The sequence below is a fragment of the Lagopus muta genome, chromosome 4 (genome assembly GCF_023343835.1).
Source record: "Lagopus muta isolate bLagMut1 chromosome 4, bLagMut1 primary, whole genome shotgun sequence".
Classification (NCBI taxonomy): Eukaryota; Metazoa; Chordata; class Aves; order Galliformes; family Phasianidae; genus Lagopus; species Lagopus muta.
Genome location: NC_064436.1, coordinates 43,139,373 through 43,159,174, shown reverse-complemented (window position 1 = coordinate 43,159,174; position 19,802 = coordinate 43,139,373). Strand labels below are relative to the sequence as shown.

Below are 19,802 nucleotides of genomic sequence, written 5' to 3'. Positions count from 1 at the left end.
GCATTGTAATTTTCCCCACATCCAGAAAGGTAGAGGCGTATGCTACATATGGAGCTCTGAGCTGTGGAATTTTGATTGGGGATTTTTTTTATTTTTATTTCTTGCATTGGGTATTGGCCTAATGGAGGAAGCTTAGCAAAATTAAGAGAATGACAGAACTTTAAAAGTGGGAAACTCAAAGTAAACTTAATGTATGGAGTTACCTAAAGTACAAAATATTCGTCAGAGGCAGGCGTTACTACTGGGACTTTTCTACTGTTCACACATAACCCTTGAGCTAAAAGAATAAACTTTGCAAAACAAGTTAGACTGAAATCTTGTCTTGTATACATTTAATGTAATTCAGTTCTGATTCAGTGTGGTGCAGAAAATGGCACGAGGGCAGAGCTCCAGGTACTCAGGATGTAAACAAAGCAACTCCTTTAGAATTAATTTTGTCTCCTTTAAGTAACAGTGTTTGGGAGCAGACTGAGCTACAAAAGATCCTTATAATCTTTCATAGAACAAGATAAAATGCTCTGAAAAACCAGTAGGCAGGCTAAGAGGAATCAGCTGAGTGGTCTGCTTGCTTCTTGATCACAGTATTTCCTCGATTTTGAATGTTGTGTTTCCAGACAGTTGTAACAGTTACAGGAAGCTTTTTATAAAAGGCATTAATATGTGGAGACTTCTTCCCAAGGCAAATTGTGGTTTCTGCCACTGCTTTGAGCATTATTATTTCTGGCTAATCTCGTTCTTCTGGTGCAAAGGATGGGAGGTTTTGCTGCTTGGAGAGATTTGGTGTACCTTTTTCAACCATGATTCTGGTCCTGCAAAACCAGAACAGCTGCTGATCCTCAGCATAAACAGGTCATTTGCCTACTGTTAGCACTAAATTGAAAACCAAGATTCTGAGCTTTTTCTTTTTTGGGGGGGGGGTCTGCTTCTTTCTCCTCCCGGCAGTGGTCTGAGGAGCTGTGTGAAGAGCGGACAGGTGTCCATGTGCTGTGAAGGAGGAGGTGGATTGTGGTGCTTGCTTAGGGGTTCTCTGCTGCTCTATCAAAGCTCTCCCCATCGTGCCTGCTTTCTGCAATTCAACTTCTATTTAATCTTACTCTTTCCTTGCAAGTACTTCCTTGATAGCTGTGGGAGTGCTCTGCTCTGGAGTTTTGTGTCTAAGCACAGCAGAGACAAGGAAAGCTGTGTGACTCTCTTGCACTCTTTGAATGAAATATGTGCTTTTCCTTAAAATAAATAAATAAAAAAAAAAAAGCAGAAATTCAAGAGAATAAACTAGAACCTTGTTTAAACTTACAAAGAATTAAACTTAAAAGGAAAAAAATACAGATGGTTAATTATTAAAATGGGGAAAAACAAGCTGAAGAATCAGGTTGTGCTTTCTGTGGTTGTGAGATACCTCAACTATAAATGTACAGTACTTAAATATGAAGAAACAGATCTGTGTATTTTCTATTAATAAAAAAACAAAACTAATAAATCATTTTTTCTTTCTTCAGTGAAATGGCCTTAGCTTTTATGACAGCAGCTGGGGCAGCTGGAACAAGGGAGATGAAACTTATGCTAAAAACAAAATGTCTCTACTTGTAATAAACAAATGTAACTTCTCTGGCTTGAGATAACCTTTAGAGCAAGTGCTTTCAGCATGAAGAGGTGGAGATTAAATCAATAAGCAATTAATAACATTAATCGCTGTTGACATTAAGGCAGATCAAGTATAGCATATTTGCTTCCTTTTTTTCCTTTTTTTTAATAGCTTTTAATATTTTTGTCAACAGTCAACACATGTATTCAGGCTCTGGATGGATATCCATGGGATTTAGCTATGCACCTGCAATTATAAAGCAATTTCCAGTGTGGAAATGTGGATTCTCTTGCACAAGGGGCATACCAAAAGCACATTAGTTAATGACTGTAAATAGTCTACACTGCCTTGCTCCATATACTCTAAAGTGGGAGAGGACTGATTAAGGAAGTAAACTTACCACTTATTCTTAAATGACAAAGTAATTTGATTATACCTCTTATGCAACTAATTCTAAATAAATCTGAACATCCTCCCCCCCCCCCCCCCCCCCCACCAGATTAAAGTGTGTATGCAGCAGTACTGTGACTTTGTGACTTGTCCTTCACAATAGGCAGGTACAGACTGCAGCGTGTAAATTGGTTTGTTTTATGTGAATCATCTGACCCAGAAACTGCATTTCAAACTACGCGTTATTTTTCCACTAATCTAAAATGTGATTTTAGCTTACATAGGTGCAGCAGACACTGTTTAGATGAAAAATAGACTCTGGTAAAACAATCATGCTAATGTGTTTCTGCTTGCTTACGTTAGTTGGAAAAATATTAGGTATGTAACTAGTGTAGCCCTTTTGTTTTTAAGGTCAGTTTAAATAGCGGGATGTGGATTTCCGTGTGGTCCAATGTGTCAGTGCTTTATATCCATTTGAGTTTCTTCTTGATGCACTAGTGCAGCCATTTTTCTATGGCTTAGGACATTAGTACTTCATTTGACCAGATGCCATGATTTTCACATACCAGCTGATAGTTATTTGGCAAATAGCATTCCTTTTGTCCCTCTTTCTTCCACTGTTGATGGAGGGAAAGCTTATTAGAACTGACTGCTGTAAGCTGGTAACATGGTTCTTAAAACAAGGGATGACTAAAGGTTAGTTTTTCTATGCATATTCGTATTTAAGAAAGGACAACAGTACTAATTAAAACTTAAGCCAGAGATGCTTTTGATGAAAGTTAACTTTGAATCTCAGATTTATGGGCAATAGCTTGCTTCCTTTTCTGTAGACTTGTTTGTGTTGTTTGAAGTTACTTAGAAAAAAAATCTTATACTAGGCTTTACTGTTTGGAACAGAAAACTGATAACACCTACTGTTCCAGAGCTCTGTGCTACCCATGTACTGCTCTGAATATTCTGGTTATCAAGAATCCAGCTGTGAGGGGATGTCATCAACTTACACATTTTAGGTAGACTGCCTTATGCAACAGTCACTGCAGACACCAAAGAGACAGCAAACGCTTCCTTTACACCAATGGCAGGGATAAATTCATGACTTTGCTATCACTTCAAATATGAATAGCCTTCCTTCTGTAGTGTAGCAGAAGAACTACAACTACAAGAACCAACAGGCCCCTATGCTTACTTGCCAGTGTTTTCTCTTTGCATGTTATAAAACAATAGTCGGTACTGTGTTTTATAATTAGGCCTAGCAATGATCTACTGCCATGTATAAAACTATTAATGTATTCTACATTATCTGCTTCCTAAGATATTAAGGTATCTGTACTTCTCCCTGTTTCTACTGATCTTTACTTAAATTTGTGTTTCAGGCCAGCAACACAGACTTGGCTTTTCATCTTATCCAGTTTTAGTAGTTGGTTACTCATAACTCATAGATCATTTAGACGTTACTCAAAATCAGTCTATGGGGAAGCAAATGCCTTTTCTGCCATGTGATGTGCAATGTATCTGTTGACTTCCAATAAGGTATGAAATCAGTGCAAATGTATCAGTCTGAGAAAGAAGTTCTTCAGAGTATTTATTGTATTAGTATTTGTTTTTAAACAACAGAACAATCTGTATTAAAAAATGTATCTGTTAACAGGCCAAGAAAGAATTTCAGCTAAAGATCCACAAATCAGTGAACAGACACTTAAGACTCAGATCTACTTTTAAGGTATTTCCACAAGAGCTTGTTTCTGTGACTAGATATGTATTCCTGGTTGGTTATCTTGCAGTAGAACATTTTAGACATATCTTCATATGGGAGACCAAAACAGGAGCTATTCATCCTGAGTGCTTGGGAAAGAATAACAGAACTATATTATCATAGATAATCTTCTAATATATAATCCTTCTTGTGCTTAGTAGGTGGTATTTTAACTAATTTGTGCTTTAAAAGTACTTCAATTAAAGAAACGACAACACATGAACAAAAACAAAACAAACCCCAAACCAAAATAAGACTACTGTCAACACTGAAGAGATCCAGAGCTAAATGCTGAACTCATGTTGCAGAAATAGCTGAAATCGAACCAGATACACATTAATATAAGTTTCTTGCCTGCAGAACTTCTGAGCAGAAAGCAAGAAAGTCCAATGCAAGACAGGGTCTTCCCCCTGTTAGAAGCCCATTGACATTTCTATATAACAGTTACATTTCTGAAAAGAGGAATGAGGTTGATGAGTGTTATTCCAGAAGTGTTTTCCCTCGGAGGGCCTCCAATTCAGACAAGCACTTTCCAACATAGGAAGGGTACAGGACTACCAAGGACTGCAGGGGTCTGGGCATTCCCGCAGGTAGGTCTCTGTGTGACCCTTATCCACCTCCATCAGCGTTGTGCACACTGTCAGCTAATAAACAGGTGGGAGGAGAGAGGAAAAAAGCCTCATCAGAGGTATTACTGAAGAAACCCATCTCCAATCTAACTAAAATGTGCACTTATTTAGCTAATTGTGGGTCTAATCTCTAAATCTGTTTAACAACTAACAACATGCAAGTACAAATAGCTTGGGTCCTCAGCCAGGAATGCCACCTTTACTGAATACAGTAACTTTTTCATTTTGGAAGTTCTCTTGGACCCTTCATTTAAAAAACAAAACACACCAAAACAAAAACAAAGCACATTAAAAAATTCAAGTTAAGACTAAAACATCTTATGTTGCCAGAAGAACATGCCTGTAGTATGCCTAAACAGTGTATTAATTTGTTCCATGCAGAATGTGAGGCATGTATCTCAGATTCCTTCAGACTAGGATTCTTCAGGTGTCTGTAATGCAAAAACTGCCTCACACCAGTGCTAACTGTAGATAAGGAACGGGCTCAGGCTACTCAGGGCTTTAAAGCTGGGCCCTGGGAAAACACTTATTCTGAAGTAACTTGGAATTTTCATGATTGTATTTGCTTATTTCACCTACTCTCAAACTCTACTACATAGCACTGTCAATGTGAATGGGGCTGAAGGGGAGGCAGAACTGAAATGACCTTATAGAAAGACGTACTCTTCTATTTCTGTTCTCGCACAATCATATGGATGTGGAGACCTTCCTGTCTATCTCCATGCCCCTTATCTCTTTTGCCTTTTGCTCTGTCATTCCAGTAGAGCTCCTCTGCTTTTATTACAAGTCAGTTTTAATTGGGGTCAGGATGAGAGAACCTGCTGCTTAATAGCCTCCTTTCAAAAGGAGCATACTAGTTTGGTGAAAGGTTGCCATAAAAGGTTTTTAGAAGGCAGACCATTTTTATTTTGACAATTTAAATTCTAGCTTCACTTATAAAACCTTAAGCTTTGTTTACAGTATAAATTCAGCCCTTTTTGCCTTTGCTGTGACAAGAATTGAATGTACCACTGACCACCTCTTCAGAAATATGGCAATTCCTGATTGATTGTCCCCCTTGACCCTCTGCTCTAGACTTTCTGAGAAAACAGAAGCATTACCTTATTGAGGACAGGCTTCGTAGAGAGAACATCATAAATAGTTGGTAAGGAGATGTTCTGAAAGGAAATAATACATCGATGTTAATGGACATTAACCTGTTCCCTAGCATTGTGTAAATGCTGAGAACTGCAACTTTTGACTTCTCAGTAAGACAAACCCTTAGGAATACATAATACTGCAAGGACTTGTGCAGCCTAGATCTCCATACTGCTTCAGGCACCTGAGTGTCAGAGCTGCCCGACTGTGTGTGCATGTGAATTCTACTAGTAATAAACAGCTCAGGAAACTTAATATTTCTTAATATTAAATATCTCCTGTTTACTTCTGCATGTGCAAGGGGCTAGAAAATACTTGTAGGAAACCCACCTAGATAAAGCCTAAAACAAAACAACACAGTCATATAAAGAGCCATCTGGTATCATTAACCAGAAGTGTGGACAAATTACAAAGCCATTAGCCACCTTCGTCATTGCATCTGTGCTTGCAGATGCCCTAGATGCTTCTGGATCCTGCTGGATTAGAGCTGTAGCTTAAGCTGAGGGTTTCCAAATAGCAAGATTAGATATTCAGAGGATGTTTACCTCTTGTGATGTTTGGTTCAAGCACTTCATTGCAGGCGTTCTACGATTATCCAAGACAAGTGGAGGCTTCCAGCGATCATAGTTTGTTTCTATCACATACCACGTACCTTTCTTTATATCAAGGCTGGAAAAGAAGTGTACATTTGTGGTTTGCTTCTCTCAGTATAAACCCTAAAACCAGATTTTTTGGGCAGATATATGTATATGATATATAGATGATTCTAAAGAACTAAGTTCTTGCACAATAAAAGGAAAAATGTGACAATTTCTGGTGGGGCCTGTTCTCTTCTCAAAAGAGGAGCTAGGCGTTAGGTTGAGCATACTCACTCCCAGATATCCAGAGCAGCTGTCCTAGAGCGGGTTATCACACAACCTTCTCCAGAATTTTTTCCCCCGAGTATAAAATAAGCTGGAGCCAGCAGTCTTGTTTTTGCCAGTTTGTCTTTTGCATCCTGGTAACTGCAGATAACAAAGTAGCATTGGACTATCAAAGGCTGTAAGTGGTTGTCATACTGAAGAAAATGCACCGACCCAGGAAGAGTCCGGGCAGTTACTCCTTTTTTCCCTTTTCAGGCATCACACGAGAGATTATATTGCAGTGACAGAACACACTTAAGTAAAAGCTTCTCCACTCAGTTTGTACTTAAGGCTTGGCTGTTGAGAGGGTGTTCTTGTATATTCCACGTGTTGAAAATGAACAAGTTATGATGTAATGTACTGGTGTTCCATTCCACTAACTCATTAACTTTGTTTAATATACAATAGGAAGTAAACAACTTCCTATTGTATATTAAACAAAGTTAATGAGGGAGAAGTTGTTTACTTCCTATTGTATATTACTACCTGTTGGATATGTCTTGATGCAGGATGCTGTTACATATTCAGATGCCAGTAGTTTCATTAGGAAAAAAAAGTCTCAGAAAGCCATTTAAAAAGTTTATAGGAAGTCATGTGCCATGCTTACTCATCACCAGAATATGAGCAAAACTAGAATTATTTAATATTAATACTTCTAGGAAGATATCTGTATCATTCGATACTAAGCATGTACCTACAATATTCATGTCAGGTATGAAAGAGGTTATAGTAAAACATCTACAGGGAGAAAAAAGCAGTACCTTGTAGCATTCTCGAGTACTGATCTTGTGAGAAAGCCCATCCACATACCATCTCTTCTACCAAGAAACCATTCAAAGATACCTGCAAAATATTACTGGTTAGCTTCACTCTTGCTATTCTAATTTTCACAGCCTTTAAAATGATTTGTTCTTTATTCTACTCATCTGGCATCTTTTCACCATTTCTGTAACTATTTAAGGTAACTGATATGTCTGAGGTCTGGAAATCTTGTACTGAAATAACGAACAAAACAAGCATTACTCACCAATATAACCACCATCAAGGCTGAAGCGCTCATTCATTGTCAGAGTGAACAAATCCTGAAAAGCATTAAACAAATCAGCCTCCATCCATTACAAGACCATTAATATCAGAAATAAGCAAAAGGCAACATTGCCGTTTATGTGATAACTGAGCTTCTTATTCACTAGACGACTCTGTCTGTTGAGTAAGAGGCTAGAAGACCAAGCCCATGTCTTGGGCCTCATTAATCTCTGCTTGAGTAAGCAGAAATAATCATTCACAATTTTCTAACCTAGCACAACACAGAAGTGTAGTCTGCTGGCTTGCTAAGCAAGTCAAGCCAGTGGTCCTTGTTGCATCACTGAATTAGCAGATTTCCTCCCCTTGCTGTACGTAACCTTCTTCTCAGACCTCTGAATACTGCTGTAGTTTGAAGGTGCAGTTTTAAGGTCCAGTGCTAAGTAAACCCTAATGTGCTGCTGTTCACATACACATAGAGCTGAATGCAATTCAGCATGCACTATTTGCAACATGGAACTTTAACTCCAGACTTCTTGAACTAGTGTTTCTTTCAGAGGAAAGTGTAATTCAGCTGCACCAAATCATTTTCAGAATGGAGTCTTATCAATCTCCTGAGATCAAAATATAAGAATAAATGGATACAATGCAGGGATGTATGCTAGTAATGCTCTACTATTTAAACAGTGAACTATAATAAAGAGCAAGAGCATACAGCATGTTGAAATGAAGGTGCAGTGGTAAGTTGGAGACACTGTGAAAGTTCTCTGCAGCTAGTTTATAAGGTCTAGATAGAATCTAGATTTCAGTGTCTATTAAAAAAAAAAATGCAGGTCTCCTCCAAGAAGGGCTGAAGAAAGAGAACTAAAACAAAACAAATGCGTGGTTTCTCCTCTGTGAGTGGTATCTTTCCATCTGCTAGCCAGAAGCAACAGCCACTTCAGCACATCATATGATCTCCCATTTGCTTATTCAGAATTCAAGCATACTTTTTAGGATTCATCCAAAAACATTTCATTTAGGCAATCTCCTTTTACAATGAACAGTGCAGCACCGTTTCCTTTTAGCTTTCTTCAGATCACTCTACGGTGTGCAGGAGCAATTAAGAGCTCGTAAATCAAAACATCCTAGGACAGATAGTTAAAGCAAGAAAACCTTCAAGTCTGAAGTACTATTAAGACATGGAGAAGCTTCCCCCATACTTACTGGTTTGACACCTGACACCATGCCTATGTATCCTGCAAAATTTGTAGACCTAAACACAGTTTTGTTGTTCCTCTGGAAATCCAAGTTTACCACTGTAGGCTTCAGTTCCCGAGTTACAGTCCAGGAATTATTTTTAACATCCCACCTGTGGAAGACAGAACAGCACTGTAACTTCTGTCCCTCTGTATCTTTTAAAACTTCCAGTCACAAAACACAGGTTTCCCACGTGATGTTGATCTTACACCAACAAGCACTGTTCAGTAATTACCTGAGCAGCACAAGGGACAACTATAAAGTCTAAATGCATAGACAGCAATGAAAAGAACCAAATTTTATTCAGACCAATAGCATATATACTACTCAGTAGCACCCTTGGTACATCTGGTTTGTTTTGAAGCACTGATAGCTTCTGAATGATAACTTCATTCTGTTCCTACTGTCTAGTGGAAGCTGCTATTGGTACTGCCTGAGACACCAAACCTATTGTATTCTGAAAGCATGTGCTGTTTGTACTACAGCAGCAGGAACCTGTTCCCTCAAATTCTTACATTTCAAAGGGAGAAAACAAAACCAAATACAACTGGATGTGCCCTGTATAATGAGAAGGCCCAGTTCCAGTTTGTAGGATAAGCCAGAGCAGTCTATGCTAGGGAGCACTAAGGAACACTTACAGACAACTCTCTGGAAACAATCCAAGTTCTGGGAACAGCTTTGAAAAGTTGCCTCCATTTCTAGGGAGCACATTCCCCATCTTTTGGACAAAAGGTTCAACACAAACCTAATGAAGGGATGGATGCAGCCACAGCTGACAGTATCTGATTTTTTGATAGGCAGGTTAGAAATTTAATGAAGATGAACGTGTAAATTCCATCTGAGCATTAACATTCATCTGGGTAAGTGACATTACAAAATACACAAAATATATATAAATATGTATTTTTAAAAGTACATATAAATATACTTGGAAAATAAAACGAAATTCCCAACCACAAGGGATAAAATGAAAACTAAAAGAGGATCCAATGCTGCTCAAGAGTTTGTATCACATCAAATATGAATGCCAGATCAGTGAAATACGTATCATTGGCTTCTGAGCAGAAATGACGGGAAGTGCCAGTGGAGCACTGCACAGTGACTAGAGGAGTACCTGGAAAAAACACAAACAAACCCAATCCAAACCAACCCTCAATTCGCTGCACACACCAAAACTGAAGTTTCTGTCTGATTGCTTGAGGAGCAAAATACGCTGTGCCTCTGAAATGAAGTCACACGGACTGTTCTCTGCGGATTTAACTGGAGCTGAGGAAGCACTAAGTAACACTGAACACAATTGTTTTCCATTCATTCCTTGGAAGTGTGAAGCAGTTTGACATATGATCAGCAAAACAATTCCTTTGTTCAATTTAGCCTCTCTTCCACAATATACAATGCAGACTTGTTGGTTACCATTTTAACAACACTCAATTCATCTTTTACACACAAAGATGGCACAAAGAAATTTCTTCAGCTGACTGTTTTTCTTTTATTTAGACTCCAAAGGCATAGTTTTAGGTACTTACCCAAGAAAGAGTCCAAAATCCAAGTTTCTGGCATGATACAGCTTTCCTGTATTAAAACAAATGAATAAGTAAATATATGCATGTAAAATATTCTAAAGAAAGAGACAAATATCAGCTTAGAAAAAGATAGAAAACACACACAAACAATAAAATACCATTGTTTAACTGTCCTTTTTTAAGCATAGAAAAATGTGTTTTGTTTCTTCCTTTTTATATTGAGAAATATTTTATTATAATTGAAATCAACTAACTTTTTAAACTGCTGCCCATCTCAGTTTTTGACACTTTCAACATTCTTAGTGCCACAGTAACAGCTCCACAAATTGAGGCTTTTGTAAGCTTCCTGAAAACCCTTCAGAAGTTTTCTAAATCACAAGAGATGTGGACAAGAGCTGCAGAAATTATTTGCAAAATGAAGTAGTCTCTTTTCTTAGAACAGACTATCCACTTTCTATAGCACCACACACAGGCAACAGCTAGAAACCAGATGCAAAATGCATTGCACTAGAACCCCTCATGACTCTGAGAAAACAGCAGGTGTGTGATTGGTGTTTCTTCCTCCTAGCAAGACAAATGCCACCCCACCCACTACAAAAAGGAAATAAATAAAGAAAACCCCACAACTTCTTTGAAGGTGCTTTTTTTTTTCTTAATTTAAGGCTCCTGTCACTCAGCCTTAATACATACCTCTCTGTTATCATTCCTGTTTATTATCATTGCTTTTAGTCTCTTCTACTGCACCTTCTTGCTAAGAGCTGAGAAGGACCCTGTTCTGCATATTTTGAAGCAGAGCTTTTCCTAGAATATTACAAAACCAGAAACACTATTCTGAGATGGATTACCTGTGCTATCTTCTGCCACTATGGATGTGCACACAGTAAAAATTTCATAGAAGATGTTAAAAATAACAATCTCCCCTAGAATAAAAGAAAAAAAAAATTAACTTTTGCCAAACCAGGAAAAAAAGAAAAAAATTCTACTGCAAGGTTCAGTATTCAACAGCATTTCTATTAAGAGACTGTTTTAATCCCATTTGATCTTTGAAATGATCAGCAAAAGCAAGAGCATCCTGACAGGCCTTCTGCCATACTATACAGAAAGCTGACAGCTACTTCCCTTTCCAGAAACTTCAAAACAAGCTATAAAACTCACTTTCAAGAAATAAGCTGTTGTATGTACCAGTTTTCCCATGCAAGAAACGGGGATATTGCTCATACACAAAGGAAGCAGTGGGACTAGGCGCATGGACCGACCTTCTCTGTCAAGACTCTGGAAGTATCTACTTCCTGCCTGAAGTTACATTTCTTTTGCAGAAGGTGCAGAAGGCACGAAGATGTTGTAAGAGTCACAAGGGAATGAAAGCACAGCATGAAACAGTGCCTTGCCTTTGTGTATCGAAGGCAGACAGCGAGCTGAACGGGAAACCAAAGAGAACCAGGGAATCCCCCAAAGCTTGGGTACACAGAAGGCAAAGGTATCTCCAGCTCCCAAAGCTCAGGGGTCAGAAGCTATAGCTATACAGAGAAGATCCAGCCCGATAAAAGGGTTATATGATGTACTGCCATTCTCTTCTAAAATACTGGTTTCATTTAATGTGGGTGGATTGTATTCCTTTATCTACTTAATTAATAATTTATTTGTTAAAGACACAGCTGAGTATAGTTATACTGAAAACAGTTAAATACACTAACTTTAAATGAATCTAGATTCCTCGTTTTCACTATGTTAATAAAGTGTTGGAAACTATTACCCAAAGGAATTCCAGATGAATTTGCAATCCCTTGGAGCTCTTCATTGAAAGGATAAGGAAGTGTATCTGTCAGATGAGACTGAAAGGAAAAGTACTGCATGTTGACTGTGTAAGTTCATGCTATTTTGCTACTTGAAAGAAACCTTTCCCCAGTAGGTACCTCCTGAGCACTGTAAAACTGAGTACTTAATTCTTCTGCAGTTTGCAGAACTCCAGGATGTTTGTAGAGTACTTGGAAAGTAAACACAGCTAATCAAAATACTGACTTGTGAGCAATAGAGATTATCACAATATCTAATTATTGCTAGGAGCCATTAAGCAGGACTCTTAACATTAAAACAGCTCAACTGGAACTGATCGTAAGGTTCTCAGCATTTAAGAGAATCTCTAAAGTCATGACATAAGTGCATGTCATGTGCTAGCTTTGTGTCAACCCCTTGCAGGCACACTGGGATACTGCAGCAAACCAAACAAAGCATGGCCAGCACAATCTAAGGCTGCTGCAAGGAGAGATGGAAACAGATGTGACCTTACACCATCTCCAGCTCTACACTGTTTTTTACAGTAACAATCCTATTCCAAAGCCTATTTTAATCAGTCCTGACTTCTTTCAAACCTGGCCAAACTTGTCTTTGTAATCAGAAATTTTTTAGAGTTTTCAAAATCTGCTTTTATTCTACTATTTAAAAGGAGCTGAACATGGCAAACAGAATTCCAGCAAAGTATTTTGTTACAGCGATCAAGAAAATAGCAGATACGTCCAACATGACTAATCCAAATTTGGAAAGTTCTCAGAAAAGATGTATTTTGGGTTTGGTAGGGTTAACTTAACTCTTCAAAATAACATTTCTGTTCTGGATAATCTGAAAGGAAGAACTGTTAGATGTAAAGTTTGTAACTGCCAAATTTAGCAGCATTTTACTTCTGGTAGTCAGAGCATACAGTCATAAAATAATTCAACTGGAAATACTTACTATTTTGTGATCCACTATATCAACAATTTTGCCACTAGGGAAGAAGGTGTTTGCTATATCCTTAATGTTCTGGATTACGGCCTTCAACTAAAAAGAACAAGGGCTTTTATTGAATCGAAGATCTCAAGCACAAGAACTGATAGAATACTGACAAAACTCTTTCACATACTTTTGAAAATAACATTTTACTGAAAAAATGAATTAAGGAAAGAGCCAAATGTGGCGATGTTGCTGAGAAAAAACACCCCCAGCTGCCCATTTAAGAGTCATGGCTGAAGTCAGCATGATAAGGAAAAAGCCCTAGCCTTTTTGGAGAAATTAAGCACTACTGAATTGAAATGTCAGTAAGCAGCTGTTCTGTAACAGGCTTGATGATTTCAAAAGATTTTTCATCCCGTGCAAACCCCATCTCTGCAACCAACACACCTAAAAAGTGAGATATTCTGCACTTTCCTCTCTCTGCCATTTCTTCACCTCACCTTATTTTAATAGAAATGTGGATGTACGAAGGACTAGGAATGCTGCTTCAGTTTCAATTCTGTTTCCTGGGGCTGTTGCTTTGGTCTACTCCTCTCCCTGTTCCCTCCCCATGCTGTATTACTTCATGAGTAAAGAGCTTTTATAAATAAAAGCCTGCTTTATACCACACTGCTTCTATGCCTCTGCGTTCCAACCATCACTGCCCCGTCAACTGCTAGTTCAAGTGTTGAACAGTCAAGCAATTATTTTATTCTATAATCATATAAAAAATGTGAATTAGATCTATTAAACCTTTAAGAGCATTTCAGCAGAGGTATTTCTTCCAAGCCATTTCCAAAATAGAAAGGCAGATGCTAGTTTGATATATGCTAAGCTTAAATGCAAACTCTGCTTTTCCTACCTCTGTCTTTTTGGCACGTATCAACTCATCCCATCTTTTGCTGGGAGGCAAATCAAGATTTATGATGTATGTGGGTACATTCCCTTTAAACCTAAATGAAAAGTAAAAGTGCAAATTTAAAGGCTTTGAAAATGCATTTGACAAAGTAAGTGCTTTTCACTTGTGACTGTAACCAGAACTGTCTGTAACGTGAACAAGTCACAACAAAACTTGAGATACTGATGCTTGTAAATCAGTAAGTTATTAGAACAAGTCCAATCAGATTACTTACGTTGGTCCTGAAGGAGGGTACATTTTACTTCTGCAGTCTTCTCCATACTGTAAAGACAGTAAAAGATTACTGTTGAGATTATTATTATTTTTTTTTTTTAAACACCACTATTCTAGCAGTTGAGATTTGGACCTTTAGGACAAACGAGTTCATGATGGTTTGATAATAAAGGAAGGGAAAGTCTTGGGACTTGAGAATAAAAGAGGTAGTGGACAAGCAACCACTTCCCGTGCTATCTGACACCACTGCAAACAGCTTGTCTGATGTACTCTGAGGCAAGCACAAGTTTATGATAAATACACAAACCCATTTTTACTCTGTGACTCAAACACATGACTGGCAGATGACTAAGAGCACCTGAACAGCATTTTCTACAGAAAACCTCAAGAAACTCAAGCCTCAGTGTGGGCCAGAACAGTTTGTTCTGCTTAATTTCTGATTTCACTTTACAGCACCATTCATAAACATGTTCAGTGTTAAGCTTCATTTTGTAGCTGGGACTGAGAAAGCACACACAACCATGGGCAAATTACTCAGCCACAGGAATCAGCTATAAAACCTTTTGGTTTTTTTTTCAGGTGTACTTTGGGAAAGTGCTCCTAAACCAGCGCTAAATATTATTATATTTATTATAATAATATTTATAATAATATTATATTAATATATTTATATATTTAATATATTAATAATATATTAAATATTATTAGAGCCACATTTCAGAACGATAGCTAAGAGCCAGTTACCCTCGTCCCCCAACGTATGGCTAGCTAAAAATTAGTTTGAGGATTATAGTTAGGTGTACTCCAAGCAAATGCAGGGGTTACATAAAACACACATATATGTACATACACAAGTGTGTATGTGCCATAAGTACTGCTGCACATTCTACTCATGAAATACAAATGCAGAGTAGTTGCACTTGTGCTTCAAACCAGCACAGGACATGGCCCCCAGGCACAGCTCGGAGCTTGAGAATGCAGTACAGCCACTCTCTAAGGAAAAACACTTATACCATTCTGTACATCCATGCAGTGAGACAGAAATACCAACTTACAGATATCCTTCCCCTGCTTCCTACCTCACCACTGATTTCCAATTCTTACTTGGCTGTAGTAGTTAGATGACTGATGTGTCCATTTAACACATCCTAGCCAATAACATCAGAGGCAGGATCTCTAGCAGCAATGCACGTGTGATAGATAAGCTAGCTAATGTCCATGCTGTTTTTGGGCTAATCACATTACTGGTTTTTAATGCCATGATCTAGAAAACATAATGCCTTACACAGCGACACAGACTTTAAGTGCTGCCATAATTTCTTACAGTGGGAGACGGGAATTTTGAAATCCTATTCTTTTTTTCTCCATTATCAGTCTTCTTTCCATGGGCTTTCCAGTGGCTGGGAGAAAGCACAAGATGAAGGCTGGTGTTCCCTCACGTGACACAAGTGTATAGAAGCTGCGTGCTTCCCGGATTTCAGTGCAGTGCCACTACAACCTTTGCACAGCTGGAACAGAAGGCTGGACACAGGAGGGCATTGCATTTTCAAAACAAGGAAGTTTCAAAACAACGAGGGAAGGTGGAAATAGCAGATGACTAATTGGGCAACAGAAGTCAGAGGCTTCGTGCAAAGGCCAGCAAATACTTAACAGCATTAATGCAACTGTCTTGTGAAATTTTCCATCCTGCAATACTAAAATACATTAGAAAAAAATGACTGCACAGATTTGGACCTGGAAAAATTTGCTTCTTGAAAGGCAATAACAACAAAATGAGTCCAAAACAGTCCCTTTCACATTCAGGCAATTTTCAGTAGAGGGGACCAGGCACAAATACTGCAGGCTGGACTGGTGCAAGGTTAGCGAGAACACATGGTCATGTAACGTGCAGCAATCAACTGCACACCAACAGGTTTAGGTTAAGTCAAATATTTAATTAACTTCAGCTTGGGAGTCCTGCAGCCTGGAAAGGCTGCTGACAGTTTTGTCAGTTTGTATGTAACACTGCTGGATCCTTCTACCCATACAGTTCAGTTATCTGTCAGTATAATCTGTGTATACACTGGGCAAACTGTGACACCAAAGCAGACTGATCTGATTTCAGACTACTTTATATTCTGGGTACTAAATGTTATGTCATTCCCATCTCTCTCCCATGCGACTTTAATCTTGTATGTGAAGCTATTTTTGTTCTCCCAGTCCTTTGCAACCTAAGCCACAAAAGAGGAAACGAGGAATGAGGTGAGGGAATGGACAAAGGAAGAGCTAATGAGAGACACAGAGAACAGATAAAGTATCCTCTCCTTATAGCTCAACAATTTTAGACCCCTTACTATGTATAAAGCCCCCAGAAAGTCTATATACCTTTCAGGCCTGTTAGCTCTGCCTGATACAGCTGACGAAAGCCAGGACTATTGGCAGCTTGTTTAGAGAATCTACTACATGCGGACAGATAAAAAGTAATTTAAAAGGATGTCAAAACAATCAGAAAACAAGAAAGGATTTTATTTCTTTTTTTGAACATGCATTCTGGCGATGGGCAGAAAACTTTTATTTTCTGTTCTTCTTTTTCCTGAAGATTAACTACAAACTATTTTGACAAAGTTAAAAAAACAGAAAGTCAACTTTTTCTGAGTTTCCCACTCTGAATGGTCCATATCACAGCCAAACACTCATGAACGAGTGCACAATTTTCCTATTTCTTCTGAAAGATGGAACACTCAGGCTGTCCCTCTACCTTCTCTAAATCAAGCACAAAACTCAGTAACTAGCTATTAAACCATCTAAAAACTCACACCTATTTGTTGCTTGAGGGTTTCTTTACATGACCAGAAAAACCACTAGGCACTTTCTATGACCAGGTTAAAATAAGCAGCCATAAAGTCACTGCTGTGTCAATGAGATCATCTTTTCTGCAGAGTCTTGACACTGCAAGAACAGCAATAAACACTGCCTAAGAGAAGGACAAGCAGCCCTGCAGCACCAAGAAGGGGACCACCTTTAGCCACAGGCTTTGTAAACCAGAGATGGTCTTGCAGGAAAAGCCAGCAGAACTCCCTCACACCAAGAGGTCACTGTGAAATTGCTTTACAAACACACACCAAACCCTTCAGGACAAATACATTCTGGAATGGTGATTAAATGATCTCTGTTCCTGTTTTACTTTTTATTTTTTTAAATCAGCTTTCATGTGGAGACTGTATATCCTGATTACCTGATGTACAGCTGACTACAGAATCTGTATGTACATATCAGTGTGCGTAATAACGTACATAAACAGATGCTTTACAGCACAACACCAACACACTAACAGGAAGAATGCAGTGGGGGGAAAAGACAACATGGGAAAAGACAAGATGGAAATAATAATAATGAGAAGGGAAATAATACAAAATTGTTTTGTTATAATCTATTCTATGGAAAAAAAAAAAAAAAGTAGAGCAGAACAGGAACTGAGTAGGCAACAAACTATCAAGGTAAATTGCTACCTGGGAAAAACAAATAAATCAATTACTAACAGTTATTATTCACCACAATAAAGAAAATTAATATGTGGTTTAATGACTGCTGAGTAAATACTTCAAAAACTAGCCTGACTGCTTTCACATAAACAGGCTGAATGTAGCTTGTCCAGTCTAAACGATGCTCCAAGCCCTTCTTGGAGGGCTTATTACCATCAAAAATGTTTTTGATATAGATCAATTCCAGTATACTTGTTAATATTTAGTGTTTCTTGTCTTCATATTTTAAACCAGGTATGTTTATGCTATGAAATGCTGTTCTGTAGTTACAGGAGGTAGCATTCAGTCTCTTTTAGACAAAACAACTTGTTCTATTCTGCATATTCTGGTCTGTGAACTTTTTTTCTCAGCTCCTCTCCCTTTAAAGGGCAGTGCCAGCCCTGTGCCATGCTGCAGCAGTCCAGGAGACGTTTGTCTTTCTGAAGATGGGAGTCCTCTTGCAGCACTGATGAAATGGGAACTGAGCCAATTTTAGTCACATTTTAAACTAGACGTTCAGTATGGCTGAGGACGCCTAACCAAAAGCTAAAGGGAATGGAAGTCTGCCCAAGTCTGTCCAAATCCAAACCAAAATGCTCACAGCTGGCTGCACAGCAGCACAACTGGACACCCAGCAGGTATCAGCGCAAAGCTTCACCAAGAGCAACCAAACGCAAACCCAACTGCAGCCAGCAGGGACTCACTGCCGGTTGCCCCTCACCTTCTTACAGACCATAATGAGAGTAGGAGGCTGAGGGGAGAAAAGCACGCTGCAGTTCTTCAGGAATAAAAACCACAACACGGAACCAGAATGGCTCTGCTTGCATGCTAAGGAGGTGGAAGACAGCCTGCTCTAAACAAGGAAAGCTGACTTACAGAAACGCTTAAATACTTCTGAAAGCGTTATTTAAAAGAAAAGCACCCCACACCTGCCTGCTTGATGGAACGACCATAAAGGCAGTGAATGGCCCGAAAGGCACACACGCTTCCAGCGCGTCCTCCTTAACTTTCAGTTTGAAAATCACGGTTGCAGCGTACGCTGCAGTACATGCGAGACACAGTCGTACAAAGCACACTGCAGCGGTACATAAAGCCAAGCCTGTTCGCCACAAGAGCTGCTTAAAGCCCGTAAAAACGAGAGGAGCGAGGCCCAGCGCAGGTGCCGCCGTCCCGGGCGTCGCGGCTCCCGTTCCCGAGCCCTCGCGCCGCCGAGCCCCGCTCGCTCCGCCCCGCCTGGCACAGCCTCACCCGCCCCGTCAGACTCACCGGGTCCGGCGCCACGACGAGCGGCAGCAGCACCATCAGCACGGTGGGCGGCAGCAGCGCCCAGCCCCTGCCCGCCATCCTCCACGCTCCGCTTCGCTTTCCCTTCGGCTCGGCTCGGCACTTCCCGGCTCGGCTGGGAGCGCCGGTCATGCGCGGCGCCCACATGACCGCCGCGGGGGTGGCGGCGGGCGCTGCCGGGCGGGGCGGGACGGCTCGGCTCCGCTCAGTACTTGCTGCGTTAGGGGTGCTTTGTGCGTGCCCGTGCCCTGCGTGGGCAAAACTAAACCTCAGCTACCTCCCTAGGTGGTGGGAGACTTTGTCGTGCCGCCAAAAGCACCCCTCTTTCTATTTCCTTGATGGGCAGAAGACTTTCAGTCGTATTTCCACAGGAGCAAAAACATCACCGATCCCAATTCTACATCCATCCCGCGGGAAATGAGAGGTTGCCCCAGTATTAATATTTTGTGCTGAGTTTGATGTAGTGAAGTAGCTTATTAGCTTTCAAACTACGTGCTTGTAGCAGCGGTAGAGGGTTATTCTACCTGAAAATTTCTTATTGAGGCAGTAAATAAGAGTGATATAAAATATTCTACAGATGCTGCATCAGCTGAAAAGTGGATAAGTGCACTGCAAGCCCACACCAAAGCTCCAGAACATCCTTATCAATTCTGGTTCCAAGAATGAGGCGTTAAAAATAAAGCACGTGTAAAATACCTCTTGAGGTTCCAGGCTTAAGAACTGCAAAGCTGAGCAGCTGCAGCGTGATCTGCTGGGAGCTGAGTGAAAGGGAGCCGGCTGGGAAAGCTTAATCCAAGGAAAGCTTCTCCTGTAGTTCCGCACAGGAAAACATGAAATAAAATCCTCTCTTAGGCAACACTCAGAGCAAACCTGTGGCACCAGTTTTCACTTTGTGTAATCACTGTGCGTGTCTGAGAGATCCTTTGAAGCAGGCAAGTTTTATGGTAATGAGATGCAAGGCGG

General features: G+C 39.7%; 1 protein-coding gene across 1 annotated transcript; it reads right to left on the bottom strand.

Moving 5' to 3' along the window:
* Window positions 1-3,537: 3,537 nt before the first annotated feature.
* Window positions 3,538-19,001, bottom strand: ASAH1 (N-acylsphingosine amidohydrolase 1). The gene is made up of 14 exons (XM_048942526.1): window positions 18,822-19,001; window positions 14,057-14,103; window positions 13,786-13,876; window positions 12,906-12,992; window positions 11,932-12,010; window positions 11,024-11,098; window positions 10,182-10,227; window positions 8,623-8,767; window positions 7,421-7,475; window positions 7,155-7,236; window positions 6,364-6,495; window positions 6,037-6,160; window positions 5,455-5,511; window positions 3,538-4,369 (listed from the first exon to the last, which is right to left on the bottom strand). Exons 1-14 carry the CDS (start codon window positions 18,984-18,986, stop codon window positions 4,280-4,282), a joined length of 1,275 nt encoding a protein of 424 aa, XP_048798483.1. The 5' UTR covers window positions 18,987-19,001; the 3' UTR covers window positions 3,538-4,279.
* Between the last annotated feature and the right edge of the window lie 801 nt (window positions 19,002-19,802).